At 45.8% G+C, this 27,487-nt stretch overlaps 2 protein-coding genes across 8 annotated transcripts in view; both read left to right on the forward strand.

Annotated features, from left to right (window-relative positions):
- The window catches only part of MIB2 (MIB E3 ubiquitin protein ligase 2), a 38,746-nt gene extending 28,615 nt beyond the window's left edge, over nt 1-10,131 (forward strand). For 3 of the 4 annotated variants that reach the window (XM_058855072.1, XM_058855070.1, XM_058855071.1), the window contains 9 exons: nt 974-1,122; nt 1,774-1,930; nt 2,449-2,603; nt 3,138-3,264; nt 3,612-3,842; nt 5,094-5,272; nt 6,278-6,462; nt 7,181-7,246; nt 9,223-10,131. In XM_058855072.1, the coding sequence (XP_058711055.1) occupies nt 974-1,122; nt 1,774-1,930; nt 2,449-2,603; nt 3,138-3,264; nt 3,612-3,842; nt 5,094-5,272; nt 6,278-6,462; nt 7,181-7,246; nt 9,223-9,464 (1,491 nt within the window). In that variant the 3' untranslated portion in view covers nt 9,465-10,131. Of the gene's footprint in view, nt 1-973; nt 1,123-1,773; nt 1,931-2,448; nt 2,604-3,137; nt 3,265-3,611; nt 3,843-5,093; nt 5,273-6,277; nt 6,463-7,180; nt 7,247-8,679; nt 8,749-9,222 lie in introns of those variants that run through there. The other variant, XM_058855073.1, reaches the window with a different exon arrangement.
- A 197-nt stretch (nt 10,132-10,328) lies between these two features.
- Nucleotides 10,329-26,772, forward strand: MMP23B (matrix metallopeptidase 23B). Of its 4 annotated transcripts, XM_058855108.1 has the most exons (9): nt 16,706-16,790; nt 18,795-18,981; nt 20,753-20,871; nt 22,265-22,404; nt 23,593-23,760; nt 24,394-24,558; nt 24,761-24,871; nt 25,725-25,851; nt 26,352-26,772. In XM_058855108.1, the coding sequence occupies exons 2-9, from the start codon at nt 18,934-18,936 to the stop codon at nt 26,524-26,526; spliced, it is 1,053 nt and encodes a 350-aa protein (XP_058711091.1). In that variant the 5' UTR covers nt 16,706-16,790; nt 18,795-18,933; the 3' UTR covers nt 26,527-26,772. The 4 variants fall into 4 exon arrangements, 3 of the variants coding, with proteins under 3 accessions (XP_058711090.1, XP_058711092.1, XP_058711091.1); XR_009279350.1 differs by lacking the exon at nt 18,795-18,981 and having other exon boundaries at nt 10,329-16,790; nt 24,761-24,923; nt 26,352-26,492; XM_058855107.1 differs by lacking the exon at nt 18,795-18,981 and having other exon boundaries at nt 10,329-16,790.
- The last annotated feature ends 715 nt before the right edge of the window (nt 26,773-27,487 follow it).

A 27,487-nucleotide genomic window follows, 5' to 3' on the forward strand; every position in this document is an offset into this window, starting at 1 on the left:
GGCTTCTGGGAAGGAGACACAAATACCTGCAATTTTAAAATTGATCCCAGATAGGAAAGTCCCAAGAGTAAGGAATCCATTATATGATCTGTCATTTTTATGAGACTTCAATTTCTACTCTAATGTTTATATTAATAAATTAGCTATTTCTATTAGCGTCTTATAGAGTGATCAGGCTGGATTTGAGGCTTACTTAAAAGAAGTTGGAATTGCCTGGTAGGGTTTTTCCAGCTTATCAGCACTGTCTGCCCCGTGTAAATGGAAGAGCAGCAGTGACCTCTAATTCCTCTTTGCCCAAAGGACTCGCCCATCATTTTGAGCCTATCCAGGGAAGTGCTGCCTCTCCCATGCTCTAACTGCTGCATAAAATCAGCTGCAGGGAAAAAACTTTGATTATTAACCTGTTCTCCTTGCCAGTCTGCTGAGGTTTTGTGCCTCTGTCTCCTCTTCTTAGCTTCCCACTGGCTTCAGTAGCTGCTTTGCCTTTTTTTACCTCTTGTTCTTCAGTGCCTTTAACTCTCCAAAGCTCTCACTGCAGTGCTTGAGCCCTGAGATCTCCCCTACAGCCACTGCACCCACTGAAGTACCTACAGCAGCACAGCACAGTGGGGACTTGGCACCTCCAGAGCATTATGCAAAGCTGATTTGATTTCCTCACACATTTTCCTCTTGGGAAGGGAATTGTTGGCAGAGATACCAAGGAGTGTTTTGCTCACAGGCACAGAGTGATTTGGCAGCAGGGCTCTGTCATTGTAGAGCTCCCAGCTCTTTTCTCTCACTTCTTCCCTCTTGACTAAACGTGCTGTCCCCTTTCCCTTCCAAAATGTTCTGGGACAAGGTCAGCTGGGAGCTGCTGGCCAGAGAGAGGAGCCAGCAGGGCACGAACCCTGTGGCATTTCTGGGATGTTCTCACCCTTCTCCAGGCACAGGACAAAGGCATCACTAATTTTCTGTGTCTCTGTCACTCCCAAAGGTCGATGCCAAGAACCAGGGCAGGACTGCCCTGCAAATTGCCTCTTACCAGGGGCACCTGGAGGTGGTGAAGATGTTGCTGCAGGCACACGCCAATGTCGACCTGCAGGATGACGAGGGGGACACAGCGCTGCACTATGCAGCCTTTGGGTAGGACACCTCCCCTCCTGCTGTCCCTGATGGAAAATTTCTATCCTAGATCCAAATGGACACTCTATGTGAAGGATGTGTGGCTGGTGGAAGCTTTTCTCTGGTTTTTATGTTGGGAATTGGCCTTTGAGCTTCAGCCCACAGGAGCATTTATTTTTCTACAGCAGCATCCTTCTTTCCAGAAGGATTTCTACCTAGCACAGGATTTCTTAGCCCAAGCATTTCTTATCCTTCACAGCTAGTTCAGTTTCTATGCTAGGAATTTTCAGGGAGGATCAGAAAAAAAAAATTGATAAGGAGGTTTTAGTGATGATTTTTTTTAAGGGGATGGGGGACATGATTTAATTATTTGAGATCAATTTGTTTGTTTGGTTTCTCTAAGTTTGTGCATTTTCCAGAGCAAGATGAGATTTCGATTTGTGTCATCAGTTACCAGGGAAGAATTCATCATTAAGAGTGGGAATTCCTGTTGATTTAGAGAAGGGAGTGCAAATTAGGAAGGTTTTCTGAGTTTTTTTAAACACTGAGAGGAAGTGGGGTGGGGCTGAGATAATACAAAACCTGAGTTCTGTTGCTTTGTGAAGAGAAAGAATTTACTGTGTTGACTTACTGGATTGACTCTGATCTGGTTTTGTCCTTGCTTTAAACCAGAAACCAAGCTGAAGTTGCCCATGTGCTGCTGGCTAAAGGAGCCAGTGCAGACCTGCTGAACAATGCCAAGTGCACAGCCCTGTACATTGCTGTCAGCCAAGGGTTTACAGAGGTGGTGAGGGCCCTTTGTGAGCTCAACTGTGATGTCAACCTCCCAGTAAGTTTGGGACTGCAGGGATTTGGGGAAGGGAGGTGTTTGAGGACTTTTTGAGGGGGCTTTTGAGGGTTTGGTTTTGTTCTTTTTGAGGTGGGGAGGTGCTTCTTTATGTCTCCCACCATTTGTGACTTTGTAGAATTCAAAAGTCGTCCTCTGAAAATGCACTGGGAAATATTCCTGAATTTCAGTACCCTGAAATTCCACGTTTGAGTCTGACCCTTCTTCATCACATCAGCATTCTCTACTGGACTCAGGCTTCCAGGGAGAGCTGAGCTGCTGTTCCTGTGTGTTGTGGCCACACTCCTGTTCCCAGCAATAAGATTTTAAAGATTTTTTTAAGGCAGGCAGTGATGGTGACTTGAACCCAGCCCATTTTTAGGGTTTGTTTGTGTGCTGGTGGGGCCGTTGTGTGCTGGGTCAGTCCCTCGAAGCTGGTCAGGAGTTTCAGCAGCTCACAGGGGGTTTCCTTGGAGTTTCTGAGGTTGGTAACCTGTGTTTGCTTTGGTCTCCATGTGTAGGATTCCCAGGGAGACACCCCCCTTCATTATGCTATCACTCTGGATTACAAAGTCGTGATTGAGATTCTCACTGAAGTTCCCAATATAGATTTCACTGTCCAGAACTGTCAAGGCTTCAACCTGCTCCACTATTCTGCCCTGAAAGGCAACAAGCTGTAAGTGACCTTTCTTTTTTTCTTTTTTTAAGCCTTTTGCAGATGTTAATTTGTTCTGACTTTCTAAGAGGGTGGCTGATGTGCTTCTGGGTAGTTGGTTAAACATTTCTTGGGTTTGGATATGGCTGGATAGGGCTGTTTGCCTGCTTCAGGCCTTCACAGGAAACTCCTGCCTGCTTTCCCCATCCCATCGTTTTCATGCTTCCCTAGGCTAGGAAATCTCTCTGTTTCTGGACAGTCTCAGATGTTTGGGTTCACACATGGAAGGACAGGAGAAGGTCGTAGTAAAGACTGGGAGTCTCTGGAACTCTTCCAAGGATAAATCTACTCATTATTTTCGAAGCAATGGGGTTTTCTCCTACTTTATTAAATGATATCTGAGGGCTTTTGTTGTATTCTTGTAATTCAATTTGTGGGTTTGAGGGACTGCTCTTCATTGCTGATGTCAGCACCACCTGGTAAAACATTGATAACTGAGCAGAGGAGAGGCAGAAATTAATTCTTCCATCTCTAATAACCTCTCCAACTCTCTAGAGCCATAAAGAAGATTCTGGCCAGGGCTCGGCAGCTGGTGGACTCCAAAAAGGAAGATGGATTCACTGCCCTGCACCTCGCTGCTCTCAATAACCACATGGAAGTTGCTGAAATTCTCATCAAAGAGGTAAGAAAGAACTCAAAACCACCATCAGGAAAACCTGTCCCACTCCCAAGCCCCATATTTCCCAACCATTCCTGAGTTAACACTGGGCCCCACAGGGATGTCCCTGTCCCTTGAAGAGCTGGCATTGTTTGCCAGGCTGAAAAACAGGGATTGGCATTCCTGGAGGATTTTCCTGTGGTACTGGCAGGGAGGAGAGAAGGGTGTCTTAGCTAAGAACAAAATGGGTTGGAAATGGAATGTTCAGTGAAGATAGAATGGGGTTTGGGAGCTCCCAGGCCCCACACTCTCAGTTCTCCAGTCAAGCTGAGCAGCCACATCGCCCTGTGATGCAATTCCTGCTTTTCCAGGGTCGCTGTGATGTGAACCTGAAAAACAACCGGAGCCAGAGCCCACTGCACCTGGCTGTGATCCAGGGCCACATGGGGATGGTGCAGCTGCTGGTGAGCCAGGGTAGCGATGTCAATGCTGAGGATGAGGATGGGGACACGGCTATGCACATGGCCCTGGAGCGCCAGCAGCTCATGGCCCTCGCCATGGAGAAGCGGGAGGGGGAGATGGGAGCGTCCCTCCTTTCCAAGGTGAGCAGAATTCCAGCAGGAAAATCTCTGTTACAATATCAGCAGGCTGTGGGGTCTAAGGGGGTGAAGGAAGGCAGGGGAACTCTTAAGTTCCCCTCCAGTTCCTTCATCCAGCCCAGATGGGGAGCACAGAAACCAGCCTGGCCTGTGGGAAAGCAGGAATAGATCCTCTTGAATTTATAGCATGAAACTTGACATAGTCAGACAACAGTTCAGAGCTGTCTCTGATATTTTTGTGAGACAAAATATTTCCAGACATGGGAAAGGTCATGAATTCAGAGCCAAGAAACTCCTGGGTATAATTCATGCTCCAGAACCACAGCAATTCATTTCTGTTTGATGGCATGGAAAATATGAGGAGAGCTGACCACAGACACCCAGTTATCTGCAGACGTACAGCAGAGGGAGAGGGGAGATGGAGTAGCCTGGAGGAGAAGGGGGAAGCTGTTACAAAGCAGGAACTGGATTTCTCTCTGCTGCTCTGTATCTGTGGATATAAAGATCTAGAAATCAGTTCAGGATAGGCCAAAGTGAATTTAATTCACTGGAAAATCTAGCATAGATTTTGTTAAATTGTTATTATTATTTAATTTGAAATGGTCAGAATAAGCAAAACCACCCATTCCTCCTTTTTAGCTGTTGGTGCTTGGAAGAGCCCAGTGCATTGCTCTTCCATACTGTTCCTTACCAAACCACCAGGAGATGATGGCTCAAGTGCCAGGCCAAAGTCCTGGAAGTCGTCAAGAGGGATCTGTGCCTACCATTTCCAATATTGATTTACAGTAGCATCATCTCTAAATGCTGTAGATTCCTTCACATCTGATTTTACTTGCCCTGACTGACATGCTCTGGTTGTTTAAGTCAGTGGAATATGTGACTTGACTTCAGATTATTTGGGATCATGCACATCAAAGTTTGGCTCTTTAAATAGCTGTTACTTAGGGGCCCTGCAGCCCCTGTAGGACCTTCAGTTTCTTCCTTTTCACTCCCTGGAGAAGTGAATGCCCATTTCTCTGATTTGTAGGGATAATCACCAGGTAGGATCAGTCTGAGGCACTCTTGGCCCTGGAATGTAAGATTTGAACCCATTAGTTATGTAAAGGCAGAAAGTATCTTTATGTGCTTTCAAAAAGTTCCACTTCCAAGTTTTCAGTACAAGGTTTAAGACTTTATTTAGATTTTGATGCAAATCAGAGCCAAAGGATCAGAAGCTTCTTCTGTTGACAGAGTGTGTTTCTCAATTTCTTTTAGCTGCAGGCTTCTGGCTTCCTGGGAAATGTGGAGCTGAATGTTGGGACTGCCATTGCCTGCTACTTAGCACAAGAAGGAGCAGATATTAATTATGCAAATCACCGGGGAAAGTCTCCTTTAGACCTCATTACAGATGGAAGGATTGTCCAGATCGTCAAAGACTTCTCACAGAAATTCAGGTAATGAGCCACAGGAAACCCTTGCAAACCAGAGTTTTCCCCAGCCCTGGTGTCTCTGCAGCTGCTCCAGGAGGGATGGAGAATATCTGAAAGCCTCTGGACATCACCCTGAGCACATCCTCTTTGTTCTGGTGCTACCCTGAGTTTCTGGAGGGGTGATGTGAGTGTGTGTGCTGAGTTTGGAAGGATTGGGAAAAGCGGATTAATGAGACTCTGTTCAAACTCAGCCCCTTGGCAATCTGAGGAGCCTCTGAGGCCAAGAGCAACTTTGCAGAGTAATCCTGGGTTCTATTTTGCTTTCATTTGATTCCTCATTGACAGATATTTAAAGAGAGTGCAAAAAAAGAGTGGGCACCAAAACCCACAGGATTTATTCCAGGGCTAGATAAACACTTGTATTGAAGCTGATAAGAGAAATAGCTGAGAAAAAGGAGAGTAGAACAAGTCAGAGCTGGCTTTATCTCGGGTTCTGAGAAACATTTGTTTGGATTTGCACTTTGCAAACATGAAAGCAGAGTTCTGTTTGATCTGAGGGCACAGACTGGGTGCTGTTCCTGTTGGAGGAGGAGCCACCCAGCAGTGCTGTCATTGGCCACTGCAAATAACAGGTGAAAAGTGTCGCTTTAACATCTTCCACAGGAATTCTGTCAGTGGAATATGTGTTGGATTGAGGTTTTTTGCTTAAAAAATGTCATTTCTGTCAGGCTGACATTGCTCATTATTGCTTTCAGCAAATAATTGTGCTGTTAGCTTACTCTTACTTCCAAAAATGTGGTTTCAGATTGTGTAAATATTAGAGATCCCTGCTCTTTTCCTTTCTTTTTGGACAGAACTGGTCAGGATCCCAGCTGAGCTTGTCCCAGCACGGCAGGGAAGGTTCCCAGGTTTATCCAGCTGGGCCTGTGCTGTTCTGTCTCCCTGTGGTGTATTTCCCAGAGATAATTCAATGTTACCCACTGCTGAAGGGGCTTGTGGCTCACATTTCCTGCTGGCTCCTGGTTGCAGGGAACAGCAGGTTTCTTCTGAGAGCTCAACCATCACCTGCAGCCTTCGCCGTGTGCACACCACGCCCAACACCATGACCAACCTCAGTGTCTCCAGCGTGGCAGTGCCCACAGAGTGCCTGGTCTGCTCAGAGCTGGCCTTGCTCATCCATTTCTTCCCATGCCAGCACAGTATTGTGTGTGAAGGTGAGTCCACACTGACTTTTTCCCCATTTTCTTCATGTTTTTCTCCTCTGTTTCCCCACCCAGCCTCCCTCTTTGCCCTGTCAGAAATCCAGGCCTGTTTAGAAACAGAGCTTTTGTGCTGTTTGTGTCCTAAAGCAACCCCAGCATGATTTCAGCATCTCAGACAGCCACAGTTATCTCCGAAAAACACAGAATGTTCTGCCCACCCGCTGGTTGGGATTCCAGGCAGCTTTGCTTGGGCTTATAATTCCTGGGTAATTCAGATGGAAAGCCAGTTCTGGCTGTCAGTGCTTTATCCCCCAAAAACCTCCTGAGAAGGATTTCCCTCTCCTCTGGCTTTCATAACTCTTCATTCTTCAGGATTTCAGCTGATTTAAGGGCAGTCTGCTCAGACTTGTCAGCTAGTTCGTCTCACAAGGCACAGTGTGACCAGAGGGAGTTTGGTCAGAACTCTGTGCCAGAGCTTCATCCTCTTCCCCCAGAGCTGCAGCAGCTCCAGGGGCACAGAGCAGGGAGGATTTAAAGGTGGTGTGTTTGCTGCTGACCTGGGAACGATTAAACAAGAGGGCAGGGCACAGCTCAGAATGCAGGTAATGACCTCATTCTGTGTGGGAACAATCCCTTAATCACCCAGGGAGGCCTCAGATTGTTCAAATCTGATATTCTTGAGTCTGTTGTGGGTTTAATTGTCATCTCTCCCTTGTGTAACTTGTGGCAGAATGCTCCAGGAGGATGAAGAAGTGCATCAAATGTCAAGTGACAATAACCAAAAAACTGAAACAAGGTATGTCCTGGCTGTTCCTGCTGATCAGGGCTCTGGGGAGGGTCCTGCACAGGCTTAGTTTGAGGGGAATCAGTGGTTTTCAGTGAAATAAGGGAGTTCATTTATTTTGACTTTTTGTGTGTGTGTGCCTGTTGTGTTATCCACCTTTAGAGAGAAAAAAAAGTAGATTTTAATAGATTTTCTCAGGTGTCCCAGGTCAAGCTTAAGCTGCATAGACAGGACAGGACATTGAAGGGAGCTTTACCTGGGCCTGGCTTATTTTTTATATTGAACACAAACACCAGGTTTCCCAGTCTGGTTTCACGTGGGGTGGTTTAACAGTGAAAATTCATGAGGAAGGGAAAAATCACATCTTGTGCAAGCCTTACTTCTCCCTTGGCTGAGAAATCAGTGTCTGTGCAGAGCTGGCATGACCCAGCTGTCCAGAAATCTCAGAGCTGGAGTATTTCAATAAGGCTCTCCAGCCCAGTTTCAGACAGATTTGTCTCCTGTCCATGTCAGGATGAGCTGTAATGTCAGCAAGGCAGCAGCAGGGTTTGCTTTTGCCGTGGGATTGATGCAAGTTGCCACTGAAGCCTTTTCCAGAGTGGTTGTGAGGGCTGAGATCACTCTCAGGGCACTGTGAGGATTTAATTGCATGTCCTGCCGCTCGTGACTGAGCATTGTGGGCTTTTTTTGGAGTCAGGCTTGAGCCTTGTGATTTGATGCCTGGAAAAAAAAGCAGGAATCAGTCCCATGGCATTGGACATGCACAGCTGGCAGAGCCAGAATTCCTCTTTGGAACTCCATCATGCCAGAAATACCACTTTTGACCTGACAGTGGACCGGGAGCATTTGTCTTGCCTGCAGACTGGCAGCAAAATAATGATGGGAATTCCAAATAAGACATTTGCAGGCAAATTTCCAGTGGAGGAGGAACATCAAGGTCTCTTAAATACCAGCAGGATTTCCCTGGCAATGATGTCTTCAGTGCTTGCTTTTGACAAACTCCACTGATTTGAAATCACTTCTTGCACTACTGATGTGCAACTAATTCCAGAATGCTGAGGACATCTGTAATGAGGTGTAAAGCTTCCTAATCAATGATTCAGGAGCAGAAGATGAGCAGTGAGAGCTGCATTGAGCTGAAACCAAGAGAATGTTTACCCAAACTCCAGTTATCTAGGATTTGGGATTCTTTCATTTCACAGAGTTGACCAAATGACTCATTTATGTAGCTTCATTTATGTAGAAATCAACACAAGTGATTCAGGTGATTTCTTCTTGTGTGACCATGTGTGTCCTGAAAGACACACACATTTCTTAGACATTTCTTAGCCAGAAATTGGAGTCCCAAGTGTAACCATGAGGTTGAGAGAACACAGTGCCCTGTAAGGATTTCTGGATTAGTGGGGCAGAATATCACAACTAACTCTGAATATTTTCACTTGAAGGGAGCAGCATATTCCAGAGCACCAAGGCAGGAATCTCAGACAGGATTTAAAAAAACACTCGAACCATCAAACTGTCCCAAACACACCCAAACCACTGAGCAGAGGAAGCTGAGGAAAGGCTGTAAAGTAAGCAGAGGAAAGGCTGTAAAGAGCATCACCCCGAGGATTTTTATTTGACCCCTGGCCGAGACTGAGTGAGGAGAGCATGGTGTGAGCGATGCTGCTGCTGAGGGGCAGCTGTTTATGTCATTGCATGAAGCCAGTAACTGTATATCATTCCAATCCGGGTTATGTTGTGTTACTATTAACCAAAAGTGTCCAGCTATACTTACAGGGTCCTTCCTGTAATCCTTTACATTCCTTTTCCAAATTTCCAAATCATTGGTATTGAAGGGAACCTTCAGTAACATCATTGTTCCATCTGGTCCCACTGCTTCTCTAAGAGGTGCCTGCAAAACTACTGGTTGTTCCCTAGCTTTTGCCCTAATATCTTCTTGGGTTTTTTTGACCTTGTGTGTGGTTAACACCAAGCTCTGCCCACAGACAGCACAGAGGTGGAGTGCAGCCCCAGCTCTGAGTGCACGGAGCAGAGGAAGCTGATGGAGGAGCTGCAGAGCCGCTACCGGCAGATGGAGGAGAGGATCACCTGCCCCATCTGCATCGATGACCAGATCAAGCTGGTGTTCCAGTGTGGGCACGGCTCGTGCCCAGACTGCAGCACGGCCCTCACAGTGTGCCCCATCTGCCGCCAGGCCATCCGCGAGAGGATCCCCATCTTTGTCTGAGGATGCTTCGCTGCCCTGCTGGCCCCAGCCCTCCTTTGCTTCCCCTCCCTGCAGGGGCTTAGCTCTCTGGAAGAAGGAGGGAAAGTACAGGAGGAATGTGTCGAGAGGAGTCGGAGTCCCCTCTGGGGGTCTCCCAGGGATGGGACAGCCCCTCCCTCAGTGGGCTGAGGGAGTGTGCTGCTCATCCACCGCTGCCACCAGACCCACCACACTTCCAGAGCAGAGCTGAACAGATCCCCTGGGATGTTCCAGGGGCATCTAGGACTGCTCCAAGCTCCCACTCAATTCCTGAGGAGATCCTGGGGATCAGCTCTCCCAGATGTCAGGGACAGGGAGGTGATGTCCCCAGACAGCTCCCTCTGAACCCTTGGGGCTCAACAACAGCAAACCTGGATGTCAGGAGGTCCTAAAGACAGAGTGTGTGCCTTAGAGAAAAAGTAGTGAACACTGATTGGAGAAAATCTGTTACAACAAATATTTCTGAACTCTAAGTGACACTCTTCTTCTTCTTCTTCTTCTTCTTCTTCTTCTTCTTCTTCCTCTTCATTTATTTTTTTTTTGGCACAGCCATGTGTTCAGAGATTCCTGAGCTTTCTATCCATAATGCCAAAGGCAGGTGTTAAATACTCCAAAGTGTAAAGAAAATAAATAGTAATAATTAAGATATGAGGAGGAGGAAAAAAAATTTGTTTCTTTGTTTTGCAGAAAAACTTAATAAAATAAAAATATATATTTTCCTGAGCATTAAAAATGAATGTATAAACAGTAGCTGCACTGTGGATCCAGCTGTATTGTTTTCCAGCTAAGCGAAGAATTATTATCCACTGAGTCATGCTGTAAGGTAAATTTTGGTGGAAGTGTGGCTGTTTGTGTGAGGTCTGGTGACACAATGATGCCCAAACCTCCTGTTTGCTACGTATTGGAAGCAATATTTAAACAAACAAAACAAAATGCCCATGTTCCTCTCCTCCCTTTGTTCATTAGCAAAGAGGTGGCAAATCTTTTAAAGAAATGTTGAACTGTGTGGAACGTGTGGTGATTATGGGAATATTTATTATTTATAACCCTGTGGTATATTGAGAAAGTTATTTCACCAATTCTTGACTTCTAGAGATAATGTTTATCAAAATATTCACTTGAGCTTGTTACAGTTTCAATAGATTTTTTTTTTAATCTGTGAAAATGGATCAGATTTAACCCCTAAATTATTTGTTTGACTCATACTTAACACCCAGATAAACTGAAGCTCTATTTCAGAATCAACTTCGGTGTAAAAATCAGCGGTGCAAATTCTCATTATTTCCTAGATGTCCATGCTGATGAATTTCCCTTTGGAATTTCCCCAGAATCTTTGCTGGGGCAGTAAAATGAAAGTGCTCAAAAGTACAAATCTGAGCCAACTTTATCCTGTAAGAGCTGCTTTTATTTACCACTTTTTGGTGCAGGGGTGATAATTTTGCAGACTATTACCCCAGCCCCATGCTAAGTTTTTTAAAAAATAATTTATTCATGAGCCTCTCCATAAATCCAGAATGCTGAAGGATATTTCAGCTATTTGTGCTGGCACGAGGAGAGAGAGGACAGAAGTGACAAAATGTTCAAAATCTGTCATGTAATGATCATCTTTTATTCCAAAGGTCTCCTTTTATTCAGGAAAAACAACATGGAGCATCCGCTTCATTTTTTTAAAATGGTTTCTTTGGGTGCTGAATGAAGAGAGGCTTCCAAGCGATTATTTTCCCTAAAGGAAAAAAAAAAAAATAATTGCAGGAAGAGTGCAGTCTTTGACTTCCAAGCTCTGCAGCTGTTGCAGAAAACTGAAGTTGTTTAAAAAATATTTTTTTTCTTTCCTGTCTAATGAAAAGAGATTTTGAAGGGAAGGAAGAGCTCCCTCAGTTTTATGTTTTATCTTTTTTAAATTCAAGAGGTGGCAGAGAAGGCAGCAGATGCCCCTTTGTGCCAAGAATGTTTTTGGCAAACTTTGCCCCCCATGCCAGGCTCAGCTCAGGCTTTGGAAGAGGGAAGAAAGTTCTGTTTTATATTCCTTGATAAACCTGCATCAAATCTGCTGAGAGATCCTGAGGTGGGAGAGCTGGGGGAAGATTTTCCTCCCCTTTTTGTCCTTTTCTACCCTTTTGCTGTTGTATTTCTTGTTGAGTTTTGGATTTCTTGCTGCTTTTTGGATTTCTTGCTGGTTATAGAACACAGAAGTTCCTGCTGCTGCAGGGAGGGAAGGAGATGCCAGAGCAGTGGGCAATGCTCCTTTAAAGGCAAATATCACCCTTTGTTAATTGGTGTGGGTAATGAGAAGCTTTCTGCTCGATATTTGTGACCAGCTGGTCTCCCAAAGAGGAAACTTGGATGGGTCCTCTGCAAAGGAGCTCCTGAGACTTCTGCCATCTCTTGGATGCAGCTCTGGGCCTTAGATATCCCCAGGTTTTTCTGATGTACTACTTCAATTTTAACACATCAGCTCCTCTCAGACTTGGTACAAAAGGTTTCCAAATCTTTTAGTTTGGAAGTGTGGCCAAAGCTGTACTTTACAGACAATGTGAGACTGAGGTAGAAAAGAGAGGGAGATTTTTCTTGCAAAGCAGAGTCAGATAATGGACCCATCTCTATGTTATTTGTGCTTCTCCCAGGATTTCAAGAAGGTTGGTCCACCCACAAGTGGCATAATACTATTAAAAATAGGTTATTAATACATCCCACCAGAGAGCAGTGACAAAGTATCCCCACCCAGGGGTGCAGTTCTTAGTTCATTATCTGTGTTTTGTGAAACCTTTCTCCCTCATTTCATCCCCAGATTTCTGCTCTCCATGGTCAGGACTGCAGTGCTGAGCACCTGCCTGGGTCAGGCCAGAGCAGCACTTCTATGAGCAGCAGCTCAAACTGACAGTTAAGCAAAATATTCCTTTTCCTCTGCCAGCTGGAGCTGTTTTCAGTTCATTTGTTATTCATCAGACCATGGTTTTTTCTAGGAACATCAGCAGGTGCTGATCACGAGTGGCTGCAGGGTAGAAAGTGGGAGAATTCTCTTTAGACCCCAAACATTCCTGTTCTCCCTCTCCCTGGGGAGCATTGCTCCCTCTTACAGCACACAAAACCCTTTTTTTAGCCCATGACCCACAGAAAAAGCATAAATTTTCAGTGCCATTCCCACAGGAACCATGCAGGAATGTTGGGTTGTTGGTTTTATTTTCTTTTCCCCCCAAGTTGGGAGCTGAAGGGCGAAATCTCTAAGTGCTTTTTAAAGGGAAGGCTGTGTGAGGTTTTCCTGATTCCTTTCAAATGGGCCAAGGAGGAGCTGTTCCTTGGTAAATCACATTCCCTGCAGATGAAATCCTGATCCTGGAGCCTCGAGCCGTCGGATTTTGGGTCCTTCTCCTTTCCCCCCCTCCATGCAGAATTCCCAAATCACAACAGGGGAAGCTGATGGTGGTGTTTTGTTCCAATGACAAGGAACAAAACTCATCCAATGACAAGGCTCTTATCCATGAATAAACAGAGGTTTCATGAGAGGTGAGGTTCCTTTGGGACAGTCAGAGAGCTCCATTCCCAGCACTGATGGTGGTTCACTCTGTAGCACTTCTTAGGACAGGTTTTGCTGTAATATTTGTTGGGTTTGTGCTATTTGGGGGACTGGGATGAAGCAGTGCCAGTGTCCTGAGAAATTAAGTGGAGATACTGGAAATTGTGCTGAAAAAAACATTTAAAGGAGGCTGAACAAAGGAGAAAGAAATGCTAAGAATAATCCATAAAGGTAAAAAAAAAAATTATTTCTGAGCTAAAGGCTGCCTGGGGGAAGGGAGCCATGTGTTGTGTGTTATGCACAGCCCTGCTTTAAGCCAAACATTTCAGCAACTGAGTGAAAAGAGAAAAACTGAGGTGATGGAATGAGGGGGGTGCATCATGTGCAAATGATCCTGAACTTTCTGTTCCCAAGGCCTCTCCTTGCGCATTGTGGGTTTTATGCAACTTTATTCACCATTCCTTCCCTCCTGACAGCTGCTCGGAGCCTGCTGCTTCCCAGAGCTCGGGATGTGCATCCGTGGATGTTGGCTCGGAAAATCCCAGCTCCCTACAAAGGAGAGTCAGTTCTGTGCCCTTCCCTGCTCCCCTTTCCCTGTTACACCACATGGATTCCCTCGGTGTCATGAGTTCCACTGCTTTGAGACAGAAACCAGTGCCAGGAATGTTTCTGCTGCCCAAATATAGTCAGCATGACAGATCCCGCCTGGAGTCCAAACCAAATATCCGCGCTCCAGAACCTCTCAAACTCAGCAGAGCTCTGAAGCTGCAGCAGCAGCTGCCTGGTAAAGAATGGGGTGTATTTCCAGCAGTGTCAGCAAGGATTCTGGTGGCTCCAGAGGAGCAGGGACTTTGTCAGGAGCGTTGCTGGTGTGCACAGCAAGGAGCTCCCGAGGCTCCCTCAGCTCCATGAGCTGTATCTGGAGTCCTGAGTCCTCTCCTCATCTGACTCTCGTTGCCCTAAAAAACGAAGTTTGTCTTGGCCTCAGTGCTGAGCTGGTTTCTCAGCAAATATTTGGCTTAAACTTTAATTATTTTGAAAGCTTCCTGCAGCCAGGGGTTTGGTGGGGTTGGATGTGCTGAATTTTGGTGTAGATGGGCACAGTGCATGCAGGGAGAGAAGGCAAAGTGCTTTCCAAGAAACTCTGCTTTCTGATCCACCCAGGGATCACCTGACAGGGGAGCAGGATCCTAAAATGTCACAGTGGTCGTGAATCATCTCTGCAGCCCAAGATTCCCAGTCAACCAGCACAAGATAAAACAGATCATGTGCAGCACGGTCTCTTCTCATTCAGAATCATTCCGTGACTCATGCAAAAGGGTTTTCTTGGCTAAGCTGACCCTTGGTAGCTGCATGGAGAAGTATTCAGGGACAGTGAGGTCCTAAAAATGCACTTTACTAAAGCTTTGTGCACTCAGCTGTGCTGAGATGTATTTCACAAAAACTTTTACCTTCTTTATATTATGAAGGAAATTTTTGGCTCCCTCAGACAGTGCTTGGAGATTGTGAGTCCCCAATCTTTAAAGCTTGGGTTCTTCTGCTCCCCTTCACAAAAATGAGTGCCACAAAAATAAGGCACTGAGTGGGTGCCTGGAGGGTTTCAGGTTCCTGTTCTGACAGATTCTACATTGACCTCGGGCAAATCTCTTCACCTGCTCTGAGCCTGTCCAACGAGCAGGACAAAGCTCTGCCCTGAGTCGGGACTGGGGGACATTCACTGCCCCGAGGGACCGGGCTGCTCCGGCAGGAGGAGAGGTGGGTGTGCAGTGCATAAATTAACATCTCTCTCCAGCACTGCCGAGTCCTCCTGGCTCTGGGAGAGGCACTTAAAGCTGTTCTGTGACTGAAACTCAATGTTCTTCCAGCTCTGTGTTTGATAAAAATATTTTCTTTCAAGCCAGCGCTGCCTTACTGGAGAAGAGCTCTTGGCGGGAGGTCTGGAGCCCCATTCCGAGGCAGGTTTTTCCTTCAAGACTCCTCTCTCAATCAGCCTTTCAGTTCTCATCTGCAGGCTCTAAAAGAAATTTTGAGAATTTGGGCACTCAAGGCATAGATCAGTTGAGTTTCTCCCTTGGTGCTGTGATTGCAGCTCAAACCACAAACAGGGCTGCATTTGCATCTATTTGGAGCTCCAAATGCAGGATTTTTACAGTCATTCACAGGCACATCCCTTCTGCCAGCGGTGCTCCTGAGGAAGGAGGAATCATCCCTAGAAAGCTGCAGCAAGCAGCTGAGGGCAGCCAATTCTACAGGAGGGAGAGTCCTAGACTCTGCTTTCTGCTCTTCCTCCTGCTCCCAGCTTCCCTTTGTTATTCTGTCCCTTGTTTCCTTGCCTGTTACTCCTTATCCTGTCCTTCTCCTGGGGTCTGAACCACTGCTGCACTTCGTGGTGTTTCTTCTTGGTGAGAATTTAAAATGTTCATGAAATTCTACACCCAGACTCACTTATTTATCCTGAGTTGTTTAAAAGCTCCAGGCCAGCTTTAGGCTGAAAATGTATGAAACTAATAAAATGTTGCAGGCTTGATTATGAACTAGGGTGGAAAAATTCCAATTAAAGCACTTTTTATTATTAAAATTAAAAGGCTTTTCTGAAACCTTTCAAATGCCTCAGATGCCCCTAATGAATTTTTACATTACCTTCTCACTCCCCAGCATTTGCTGGTGGGAATGGGAGCTTGCAGAGTTCTTTTTCCTCTGTCTGGTCCTGAGCTGGGGTTGAGTTCACTCCACCTCAGGACCAGACAGAAAAGCACAGCTGTCTCTGGAAACCTGAGAATTTCTGAGTGAGCTTTCTCAAAAAGTCTTGAATCAATTCTTGTCTGGAGCTTGGAGATGCCTCAAAGAACCTGCCAGCTGAAGACAAGCTGACAAACCCCTCCAAGCCAGTCCTCAGGACCCAAAACCAGAGTGACTTGAAAATACTCAATAACTCATGCACACCAGAAACTTGCAGATCCCCAGCCAAGTTTGATGGAAGAGGGGCTGGTGTTTACTTTTTTATGAGTTTGTAAACTCCCCGAACAGTTTCCCAAGCAGAGAGCCCAGACTGCTCTCCCAGCATCTCATTTTTCATCCTGAGGACAGCCCCAGCCCGTGACAAATGATGTGGAGCATCCCCAGTGACACATTCCAAGGGGGTGATGTCTCCCTTCTGGATTCCTTTTGCTGCCTCCTCCCCCTGTGGTTTGTTGTGGAGGTTTTTTTGGGGGGGGTTTTGTTTTTGGGTTTTTTTTTTATTACTAAAGCTGACAACTGCAGATTTGCCTTCTGTTGCTCACACAGTTAAAGAGTTCATGTCCACCCCAGCTTGTTTCACTTTGCTGCTGCTCCTCCGCCAGCCCAAATTTCAGCTGCAGTAACACAATCCCACTTGGCAGAGCCTGAGAGAATCTTTGCCACATTGGAAAGAGGCTTAATGTAAAGTCTACTTTTTTCTTCTTCTTCTTCTTTTTTAATTTTTTTTTTTTTTAGAGCTTTTTCAAACTCCCCTGGTTGTGCACAGCTCTGGCAGTAGCTGCATGGCTGCTCACAAATGGTCCAAATGTGAGCTCAAGGATTACAGATGCATTCTGTGAAGGGAATATCTTGAGTGCTTGTCCCAAAAACTCCTCAAGAACAACATGGATCAGGCTGAACAACTTTCTTCAGACAGAAGGAAAATCTCCCTGTCCCTGGAGAAGAAAAAGAGCAGTGGCTGGAGAACCACACTGGGGTTTTTGTGTCTGTTCCCTGTGCTGGTTTTGCTGGTGGTTGTGGAATATCCAGCTGGAGCTGCAGTTCATGAAATTCAGGTGAGGACAAGGGGTCTGATCCTCAAATGCCTGAGAGGGGAGTGGGGTATCAAAGAGAGGTGCAGGTGTGTTCTGGTTAGAGGCTGGAATCTAAATATCTAAATAGGTAAACAAGTATCTAATCTAAATAGATAAATATACCCAATAGGGCTATAGATAAATAGATCTAAATAGATAAATAGATACAAATAGATCTAAATAGATCTAAAAAGATAAATATCTAACTAGATAAATCTATAAATCTCTAATCTAAATAGATAAATAGATCTAAGTCTATAGACAAATAGATCTATGGATAAAAAATATCTAAATAGATCAATATCTAAATAGATAATTCTCTAAATCACTAATCTAAATAAATGAATAATTATAAATAAATCTATATGTAAATCTAATTAGAATAATGGATCTATAGATAAAAAAGATCTAAACAGATAAACATCTGTAAAGCTATCAAGATGTATTCAGGACTGCTGGAACCCCTCATTGCAAAGGATCCCAAAAGATAATTGTGTACCCCAGTGGAATCAGGTGGTTGGAGCTGTGGGTGCAGCCTAGGAGAAGCAAACAGGGAATTCTAAGAAGGTTGGGGAGTTTTTCCTTGGAGCTTTGGCTGCTCCTGTGGCTTTTCTGCTTTCCTAGCTGAGGGTGATGTGGCATTGCCTGGTTTGGGATTTCTGAGGCTGGGCTGAGCCTCCCTGCACTCCAGGGCTCGTGGTGTGGGATCCAAACTGGGACTGCAGAAATCCCAGCTGCGTCTCTTTGGAGTCCATCCCTCCATGGGATACACTGAATCCAGGGGGAGCTTTGGCAGAGCCCTGGGGCTTCCAGAAGCTCACCTTCACTTTCTCCTTTAGCTTAATTTTAGCCTTTAATTTTATAAAAAAGAATCTTTAGGTACATCCTCTCCTGGTTTTTGTGTATATGAACATCCTGGCACTGCCCCCTCATTTGCATCACATACTCAGGTTGTTATTAAGTACTCCTAATTCACAGTGATGTTGCTGTTTGACTTGAGGGGAGCTGCATGGCTGGGAGGGAGATGGGAATTCATTACAGTCACTACAGCTCAATGAAGTAAATTACTGGAGGTCTGAGTGCACAGGATGAATAATTCAGAACAGGGCTGTTGGCCAGTGTCTCCATTCATACATATATTTTAAATTTTCACTATATATATATAATTTATATTAGTGTATATATAATTTATATTTTATATATTATTTATTATATATAATTTATATATATATATATGTTGTTGAGAGAGAGAATTGAATACATGCCCTCCCAGAACATTTGGAGTATTTGAGACCTTAACCCACAGCTCACTGGGTTTCTTCCTGGGAGTGTCTGAACTTTTCAGTTCTGGGTAGCCTCAAAATCCTGCATATTTGTCATCCAGACAGAATCCTTTGATCCAATTTGTGCTGTGGTTTTTTGACTGCGTCGGAACCCCACACCTGAACTGCAGCCTTTGGATGGTTCCACACCCTTCCCCAATTAATTTTGCAGCACTTTTTGTTAATTAAAAGCGTCTTTGTTGCCCCAGTGATGGCAAAATCAGAGACTTGAGGAGAACAGAGCCCAGGAAGGAAGTTTGAGCAAAGACCTCTGCACCTCCTTTGATCCAGCAGTGATTGATGCTCTGATCACCCTGGTTTGGATTTTGAGGAGAAGTGACACATTATTTTAATTTTTCCTTTTGTTTGCTCAGCACTAATGGCTTCAAGCTTTTATTCTCAATAGCTATAGAAAATACAATCATTTTTCTCCCCTGGGGCTGCAGTTTTCCTTGCAGGAGGAGAAGCCAGCAGGCTCTTTCTGGCTGGAATTGTTCTCTGCTGGTGCCCAGGGGACTGGGAGAGCTCAGGATTCCCCTGTGCTGGAATTTAACAGTCAGAGGAGCCAAACTGCTCCCTGAGCTCCAGAAACCAGGAATGGCAGCAGCAGTGGGGTGGATTGTGCAGGCTGGAAAGCAAATCCAGAGTGTCCTGCCTTTGCCAGAACACCCAGCACAAGGACAGAGAAATCCTGAGGAGTGTCAACACCTCACTCACCCCAGGATGAAGTTAACACATCTCCTGAGTCAAAGTCTTCTGGAGCCTGACAGAATTCCCAGGAATCCTGATGCCAGGATGAATGAATGTGTAACCAGCCCCAATCCTGGCATGGGATCCTGGAGAAAACAAAGGTGGGAAGTATTTGCATAATTCTCCTCTACTTGAAAGAACTGTGAGAAAAACAAAAGGGGAAAATATCTGATTATCCTGTAATCATGAGCTGATCTTCTCCAGGCTCCTCTTGCAGCTCCTCCACCTTGCCTGTTCTGCTTAAAAGGAGGCAAAATTTTCCTTTTTCATCCAGGGAAATGTTGCTGTCGGATTAAAATCAGAGATAAAACCCACTGGGGATGAAAGGAGAGGGATGAGAGCCAGTGACTCACAGCCCATGTGCCCGAGGAGGAAGGGGCAAGGCCTTGAGCTGAGTGAGCCCAAAAATGTGATCCAAATCCTGCCAGAATCTGCAGCCAGCAGGGAGGTGTTGGCTCCCAGCTCCATCCCACTGTGGTCCTCACAAAGCTGGTGTTATTTTCAGCTGCAGGAAACACTGAAATCTGCCCTTGTAGGAAAGAAAGGTGCTGAGATTGGGTCAGGATGGAAGGAAAAGGGCTGTCAGACTTGGTCAGGAGAAGGTTTCCAGCCTCTTCAAGCTGTGGAAAGATGCTTGTGCTTCAGTCAGGACCCAGAGCTGTCACCTCAGGCCTCTTGTCTACGCTTGTGACACAAAGGATGTGGGTTTTTGGCTCTCAGGGCCTCATTTCTTCCATGAGGAAACTGCAGACAGCTCCTGCTGCCTGTGGAATGTGCTGTGAGGCTGGACAGAGGCTCTTGCTGCAGCTTCTGTACCATGGCCACTGTCTCTGGCTCTAGGGAAGTGCCTTGGTGTCTCTGGAGCCCAGAAATTTTCAGTGTCTTAGCCCCAAATGGGGAAACAGAACTGGAAGACTTAAAAAAAAAAACCGCTGGGTCCCATTCGTTTCCCTCCAGCTACTAAAAGGCTTTTCTAGCTGCAGTCAGATGTGTCACAAAATTAAATGTCTTTTGCTCTTCGATGCTTTAAGGGCACTCCAGGTTTTCCGGGGCTTCTGTTTACTTTGAAGGCATTTCAGAGCTCTCTGAAAGAGCTCCCTGCACAAAGAGTTGCCTGTTTTACTAATTTCTCCAGGTTAACATTTCTTCTGTGGTGAGGCTGGGGAGTGATGGCAAAGAGAGGAGGAAATGAAAACTTTCCAGGCAGAGGTGCAGTACTGACTGTGGCCAGAAGCCTTCTGAGGCCTCATTTCTGCTCTCCAAGAGGAGAGGGGCTGTTTTGGGATGATGCAGGATCGGTCTCATCTCTTGGATACCCCTCAGGCAGAAGTAGTGGTGCTCCCCGGCCCCAGATGTCCTGCTCCATCTAGTTTTTTATTCTACACTGGGATGCCTTGGAGTGGCTGCCTAGAACAGAGGCTGGATAAGGTTAAGAGAATAAAGTCGGGATTTATTAAAGGTCTTCAATAGGCACACCTTGGGCAGTGAAAAACCTCAAAGGGGCTACACCCAAGATGGATGATGGTCACCAGTTTTTCACACTATTATGAGTTTGGTCCATTTAAATATCAGGGGTTAGTCCTCCAATTATAGCTTCAGGTAATAAAGTAATTTACCCCGGTTCTCCCCCCGCAATTCACTTTTGTTTATACTTTGTGGGGCCTGAGGCAGTGAGGTGTCCTTGATTCCCAGGCCTGTCGAGGAATTGTTGTGTCTGACAAAATATGAAGACAGCAGCTCACACTGTGTGTGGAGTGTAGAGTTCTGCACTAATGCACTACAGGATTTGAAAAATATAAAGGCTAAAATCTTAAGGCATCAACTGTCCTGGAGTCTCTCTCATCTCCTCCAAGCTCCTGTTTTGTCTTTAAGGAAGATGTCCCGGGCTCAGCTCTGCTCATCCCAGCTCCTCCTCGGCCTGCGGCGCGGAGCAGGCGATACACGATCACCCCAGGCCACCTCAAGTGGGACCACTTCAACCTCACCTACAAGTAAGGCCTGGAATCAGCCCCAAAAGTGATCCAGGGGCCTGAATTTTCCTGCGGTATCCAATGGCTTTTGATCTTGGCCCCATTGCTTTTGCTGAGCCATGGGCCAGGGCAAGGAGAGCTGCTAAAGCCACTTCAAAGCAGGAATATTTTGACAAACACTGCACCTCTCACTGGAGTGAAACTGTTCAGGGCAGAGTCAGGCTCCCCACAACAGGGACCTCCCTCAGAAGGTCGTGATTGAGGATTAATTCTGTTATCCTGGTGGGTTTTTTTAAGAGTTCAGTATGAACTTAAATTGGCACCAAGGGCAATCACTGTTGAAATGTGATCTCAGGATTTCTGTGATTTCTGGGCTCTTAGCGCCGACAGATTTTAGCAGTGTCTCTCCTTTCCCTTTGGGAAAAGTCTACTGACAAATACACAATTAAAAGCCCTTGATTAGAATTCCATGGTGAGGGAAGGCTCTGCTCCTCCCCTTCCTGCTCATTCCAAATAGGCTCAGCCTCATGAGAGCCTTCACTGCCCAGGTTTGCCCTCACAAAGAGACTAGCTTGATACAAAACCTTCTGCTCCCTTTAGGATGTGCAAGGGGAGAGCATAATCAGCATAGCTGAAAACCATCCCAGAGGGATAGAGAATAAGCCCAGCTTTTCCCAATTGCTGCACTTGAGGCCGTTCCCTGAATGCAGATCTTCCTGTGGGAAGAAGTAAGTTCCTGGGAGACACCTGTGCATTTTCATGGCCCAAGGAGGGCTTCTACCAGTCTGCACCATGAGTTTCCCCACAGTTTGCCCTGTGGCCTAAGCAAAAACATCTCCTGAGTCTCTGTCCTAAGTGATGAGAATTTCTTTCATACGAAATAACTTCTTTCTCTATAGATTTTTTCCAAAGGAAAGAACTTCTTTCCCTGTACATTTTTTTTCTAAGCAAAGAACTTGTTTTCCCGTCAAACCTTTCATATTCTTTGGAACTTTTTAAAAAGTTCTACCTGAGAGTATTCCACACCAGTGGAATATCCACATCCACTGGAGCCCAAGGGTGAGGAACAAGAATTCCCTGCTGTTGGAATGCAGCTCTTCTTCTAGCAACAGACTGGGATAGACCAGGATAAAAACAATTTTCCAAGAGAACTTGTGCTGAAGAGGAGGAACAAAAGATGTAGTTAGTCCAGAACTACATTCTACATTCTATTGTAAAGCATATCAGGAATTAATTCAGCCCTCTGGTGGGGTGATTAAATATTGTTAACATCCAGCTCAAGCTACTCCTGATTCCAACCTCCTGCAGTGAGTTTGTGAAACACCAGAGAAGTTGACTGAAGCAGTCCTGAGAGCCTGCAGATGTTTGAGGAAGGACTGGCATTTTCCTGAGGGTGTCCTGTGTGTCCCTGCAGGATCCTGTCCTTCCCGAGGAACCTCCTGAGCGCCAGGGACACGCGCCGGGGGCTGGCAGCTGCATTCCGCATGTGGAGCGAGGTGTCCCCATTCAGCTTCAGGGAGGTCCCACGGCACCTCCCCAGTGACCTCAAAATAGGTGAGTCCCTGCCATGGGGTCCTGCTCTGGGGCAGGGAGCTGTGGTGTGTGTGAATTCCAGCAATTCCAGTGAGTAATCCAGAATCTGGGAGGCAGGAGAGCATCCCTATGCTGTGTGGACTCGGCAGGGCCTCTTGGATAAGGTTTGGGGTGTCCTTTGCCTTTAGCCAGGCAAAAAAAACCTACTTCTGTCTGCTCAAGGAAATCTTAATGTCACAATTAGCACTTCCTGTGAATCTGGTGGTTGGGAAGCTTCAGGCATTTGCCAAAAATGAACCCTCAAATTCTGCTGCTGGGATGGAATCCCACAGATAGGGAAAGCCATGGGAGAATAAGAAAACACAGATGGGGAAAGCTACAGGAGAATAGGAATTGAATCCACAGATTCTTACTCCATGGATGGGGAAACTGAATGTTGGAAGGTGGAGTGACACACCCAGGCTCACACAGAGCCACAGAACAGGTGAGGGATTCAAGCTGCTTCACTTGACTGGGTTCAGTCTCCCTTTTGCTGATCCTATTGGAGCAGTCACTGTTCCATCCCTTCCCTCCTCCCCTCCATGGCTCTGTAGCTGTTCCTGAATTTCCTGGGGCCTAGAAAAGTTCAGTGCTGAGGCATTTTCTGCTCAATCCCTGTCAATTCTTCCTGGGGTTTCTGAGTGTGAAGCAGAGATTCCTTCTGCCAATGGCCCAGCAGATTCACCCTCATTTCATAACATGTTCCCCTCTGGTGCTACAGGACGTGATGAGGCTCCCTGGGGTCTGTCCTACCACTATATGGAAGCTCCAGGTGCCCAGTCCCAGGGATTCAGGATCCACTGTGATCTTCCTGCAGCTCTGACTCCAAGACATCTGCTTATTTATGTTCAAAATGGAACAATCCAGGGGTTTTCAGCTCTGTCCAGCTTCTCTCTCAAAAAGATAATTTCCACGTGGTCTTGCAAGAGGGGCTCAGCATTCCCTGCTGGACCACAAATTGATTTGCGTCCTTTGGAAACAGCTCTAAATCCAGGGTCAGCACAGGGCTGAGTGTTGCCATCAGCCCTGACAATTGCTTTGCATTTATCTTTCCTTCTGTGGAGGCTGGAAAACACCTGGGATCCCATCAGAGACCTTTCCAGTGACCCAGGGTTTTCCTGGGCAGGCTGATCCTGATGGATAACCCTCAACCTGCTGCTTTTTCCACAGGTTTCTACTCCATCAACCACACAGACTGCCTGGAGTCTCTGACCCACCACTGCTTTGATGGCACCACGGGTGAACTGGCCCACGCCTTCTTCCCACCCCACGGAGAAATCCACTTTGATGACCATGAGTATTGGATCCTGGGGAACACCAGGTTCAGCTGGAAGAAAGGTAACACAGGGAGCACATGGAATGCCTGGGATACAGATTTTAGTCTGGGATTTACCTGATCTGGGAAAGTGACAGAAACAGTTGGAGTTTTATTGTGGGGTTGGAACTTGTTATTGCTCTGCCCTGAGCCCAAACTGTGTGATGGCACAGCCACTTCTTGCTGGAATTATTTGAATTAGTGAAATTTTTTGGTAGTTCAGCCACATCCTTCAGTTAAAATCCATGTGCTGGATGCTGCCAAGAGGCTTGAGTTTGACTCCAGGCTGTGGAGGTCAAACAAGAGCATCTTTCAGACTGGAATCTTCCCAACCCCATTTCTTCAGCTCAGGGCTGTGGGGAGCAAAGTGAGCAGGAAGCTGAGGAGGGTCAGTGTTGCACTGGGTCAAACACTGCAGCTCTCCTAGAGCCTGGCACTGCTCTGGGTCCTGCTACTAGGAATTAGAAGCACATGGGAATAATTGGCTTGATTTGGGCCCAAGCAGCTACAGAGAATAGGAACCTAGGGCAGTGCTGCCTGTTCTAGTGCTGAAATCCCTCCTCCGGTTTTACACCTCACCAGGAGGAATTGTGTGATAAAGCAGAGCTGTACACCAACTGTACAACACCATTCCAGCTGGTTTTCCTTTCTCCCAGGGGTTTGGCTGACAGACCTGGTCCATGTGGCAGCCCACGAGATTGGACACGCCTTGGGCCTCATGCACTCGCTGAACCCCAATGCCCTCATGCACATCAATGCCACCCTGACGGGCAAAAAGAGCATTTCCCAGGACGAAGTGTGGGGAATCCACAGGCTCTATGGTGAGGAACCTCTGCAAGCCTTGCCTGAAGTGGCAACTGGATGCTGTGGAGCAATCGTGGTGTCACATTCCACCTCGTTGTTGTGCTCCTGCTTTAGATCGTTCCCCATCCCAGCTCCACTTTGTTCTTCCTGACATTTCACCTAAATTTGGTTGTTCAGTCTCCCCCAACCCCTCTAACACCTCATCTCCTCCTGTTCCAGGCTGTAAGGACAGGTTATTTGTGTGCCCAGTATGGGCAAAAAAAGGCTTCTGTGAGAAGCGCAGGAAGCTGATGAAGAAGCACTGCCCATCCATCTGTGACTTCTGCTATGGTATCCAGCGAGTTTTCTGGGATTTGGGCTGGGGTCTGCACAGAGGGAGGAGGTAAAAGTGAGGCTGGGATAGGCAGGATGCTAATTTCATAATTCAGTGGACACAAGTGATCCAGCTCCAAGCAGCACAACAGAGATGGTGTCTTGTATATCTGAGTCCAGATCCAGGCCTGTAACGAGGAATGATTAAACATTTATGGAGTGGAACATGAAATTGTCCCATTTCCCTCTGGTTTAGCTGAGCCAGGGAATAGCAAGGCAGAGAGGGGCTACAGAGCAGGTCCTGAGGCAGAGATGGGACAGAAACAAAACAAAAACATCTCCAGCACAGCTGGACTGGAGCTGCTCTCCAGAACAGGATATAAATGATGTTAATCACCTTATCCAGCCTTTTTTGGGTCCAGATAAGGAACTATCAGGACTAGGTCAAGTTGCTGCAGCTGTGGAACTGAATTCAGATGAATACTGCTGTCTTTGGGATATCCTGGATAATCAGTGCCTCCTTCTTCAGCACAGAGGGTTTTGGGGTTTTTTTTGGGCCACATTAATGAGAAATGTAATTAGATAATTACAAACCCAGATATTCCACAGGCTTTTCACAAACTGGACTGTTCATGTCCTCTTCCACAGCTGTGAAAGGGACAAGTTGATTTTTATCCATCTCAGTTTACACACCACAAAAATTTTATCTTCACACATCAATCATATTATTTGTCTATTCAAGAACTGCTCAGAGGAGGCACTTTTAAATTAATACTTTTAAGGCTCCTTAAACAATAATTTTGTGAAAGCATTTTCACATGGGGTGGCTGAAGCTCATTAACTGCTGCCATTTCCTTCTCTCCCTGGACAGAATTCCCATTTCCAACAGTGCCCCCAACTCTGCCCCCATCAAGGACCAAAACCAAGACAGTTTCTGAAGGCAGGAATGTCACCTTCCGCTGTGGGCAGAAGATCATTCATAAAAAAGGCAAAGTCTAGTAAGTGCTCTGTCCTTATCCCAGGCCTTAGGAAACTCTGTATACTGAAATCCATGAGGAAGAATGACAAGAACAGGGTAAAGCAGAATGGAGTTTATAATCTGGAGCTCAAAATCCAATTTTTGTATATAGCACAAAGCTAATTCCTACTACCAAGCCAAATTCCCTGGCTGTATTCTGAAAAAAAAAAACAACATAAAATTTAAATTTATTCTTTCAGGTTCTGTTACTAAAGTAGGAAGAAGTTCTGGATGTATCTAAAATTTAGGTTGGCTCAAATCCATAAGTTGGGTTAGACTTGAGGACCCAAATTTCCATCAACTTTCCAAGATTCAAACTCCAAAATTATGCATGATTATGCCCTGTTAATCCTGGTTATCCACCTGAAATAAAGAGTAAAACTCAACTGTGTTTTGGTAAATCTGTACACTTACTCAGCAAAATTTATTAGTAGAAATGACTAATATTCAGTTTTATTTTCATTATTTTTCTTCTGACAGCTGGTATAAAGATAAGGAACTTCTGGAATATTCATATCCAGGTTATTTATCCCTAAATGAAGATCACATGAGCATCATTGCAAATGCAATTAATGAAGGAACTTACACTTGCATAGTGAAGAAAAAAGAAAGAGTCCTGACTACTTATTCCTGGAGAATCAGACTGAAGCACTGACACAACCCTGGAAGGAGCCCTTCAGTTCCTGCTCCTTCTGCTTCCAGTTGTTTCTTCAGCATTTTAAATTTAATCTCCAGTAGTGCAACTGAATTCGCCATCAGCTGCTTCAGTACCTTGGGCAAAAGAGACTGGGACTGGTTACTGGAATGTCAAACTCTTCCAGATTAATGTTAAAGAATTTATCGACCATTTGCTGTACAAAGAATTAAAAAACTTTTTTTTTTTCGTAAGAAAAGCATCAGATACAGCTGTGTGGGGCACTGTGAACTGCTTTAAACCAGGAGCAGACTCTACTGCAGTCCCTGGAACAGTGGAATGGCAGGAAAATTTTAACATTCTCCAAGTGTTTTCCTGCCATTTTTCACATCCTGGTGCACTGCAGTAGAAGAAATGACAAGGCTAAGCCTTAATATTACTTTCATTTCACTTGTCAGGAGGATGAGTAACCTCACAGAATGAGGATGAGGATCCACAGGATGAGGATCACAGAAACCCTGTTTTGCTCCTCAGTTGTCTGTTCCAACACGTTCAATTCAAGGATCCACAGAACAGCTTTTCCCCCCAAGCTGTTTCCTGTGGTTTGAGGGTTTTCCTCTTATCCCAAGATGTATTTATTGCTCAGAGCTTGGTCCTTGACAGGTCTGAGCTGCTCAGTTTGGTCCTTGCTGGGTCTGAGCCTTGAGGTCCTGTGGAAGATGAGGTGATCTCCTCCCTCAGGCACCCAGGATGAGGTAGAAGTGCCACATCCAGCTGGGAAAGAGCTCAGGAGTGGCTGGCAAAGCTGGGGGCAGGGACGCTGTGAAGGAAACAATTCCATGCCATAGCCAAACTATGCAGTGGGGTCATGGTTTAATCCTTCAGAGCTTCCCTGCACTCTGGCTTTTCAGTGGGTTCCTGGGGAAGCTTCTGGAACCAGGAATGTTTCAGCTGTTTCCCCTTCAGGGCTGAGGGGAACAGG

Source organism: Poecile atricapillus, chromosome 22, assembly GCF_030490865.1.
Source record: "Poecile atricapillus isolate bPoeAtr1 chromosome 22, bPoeAtr1.hap1, whole genome shotgun sequence".
In the NCBI taxonomy this organism is placed as follows: domain Eukaryota; kingdom Metazoa; phylum Chordata; class Aves; order Passeriformes; family Paridae; genus Poecile; species Poecile atricapillus.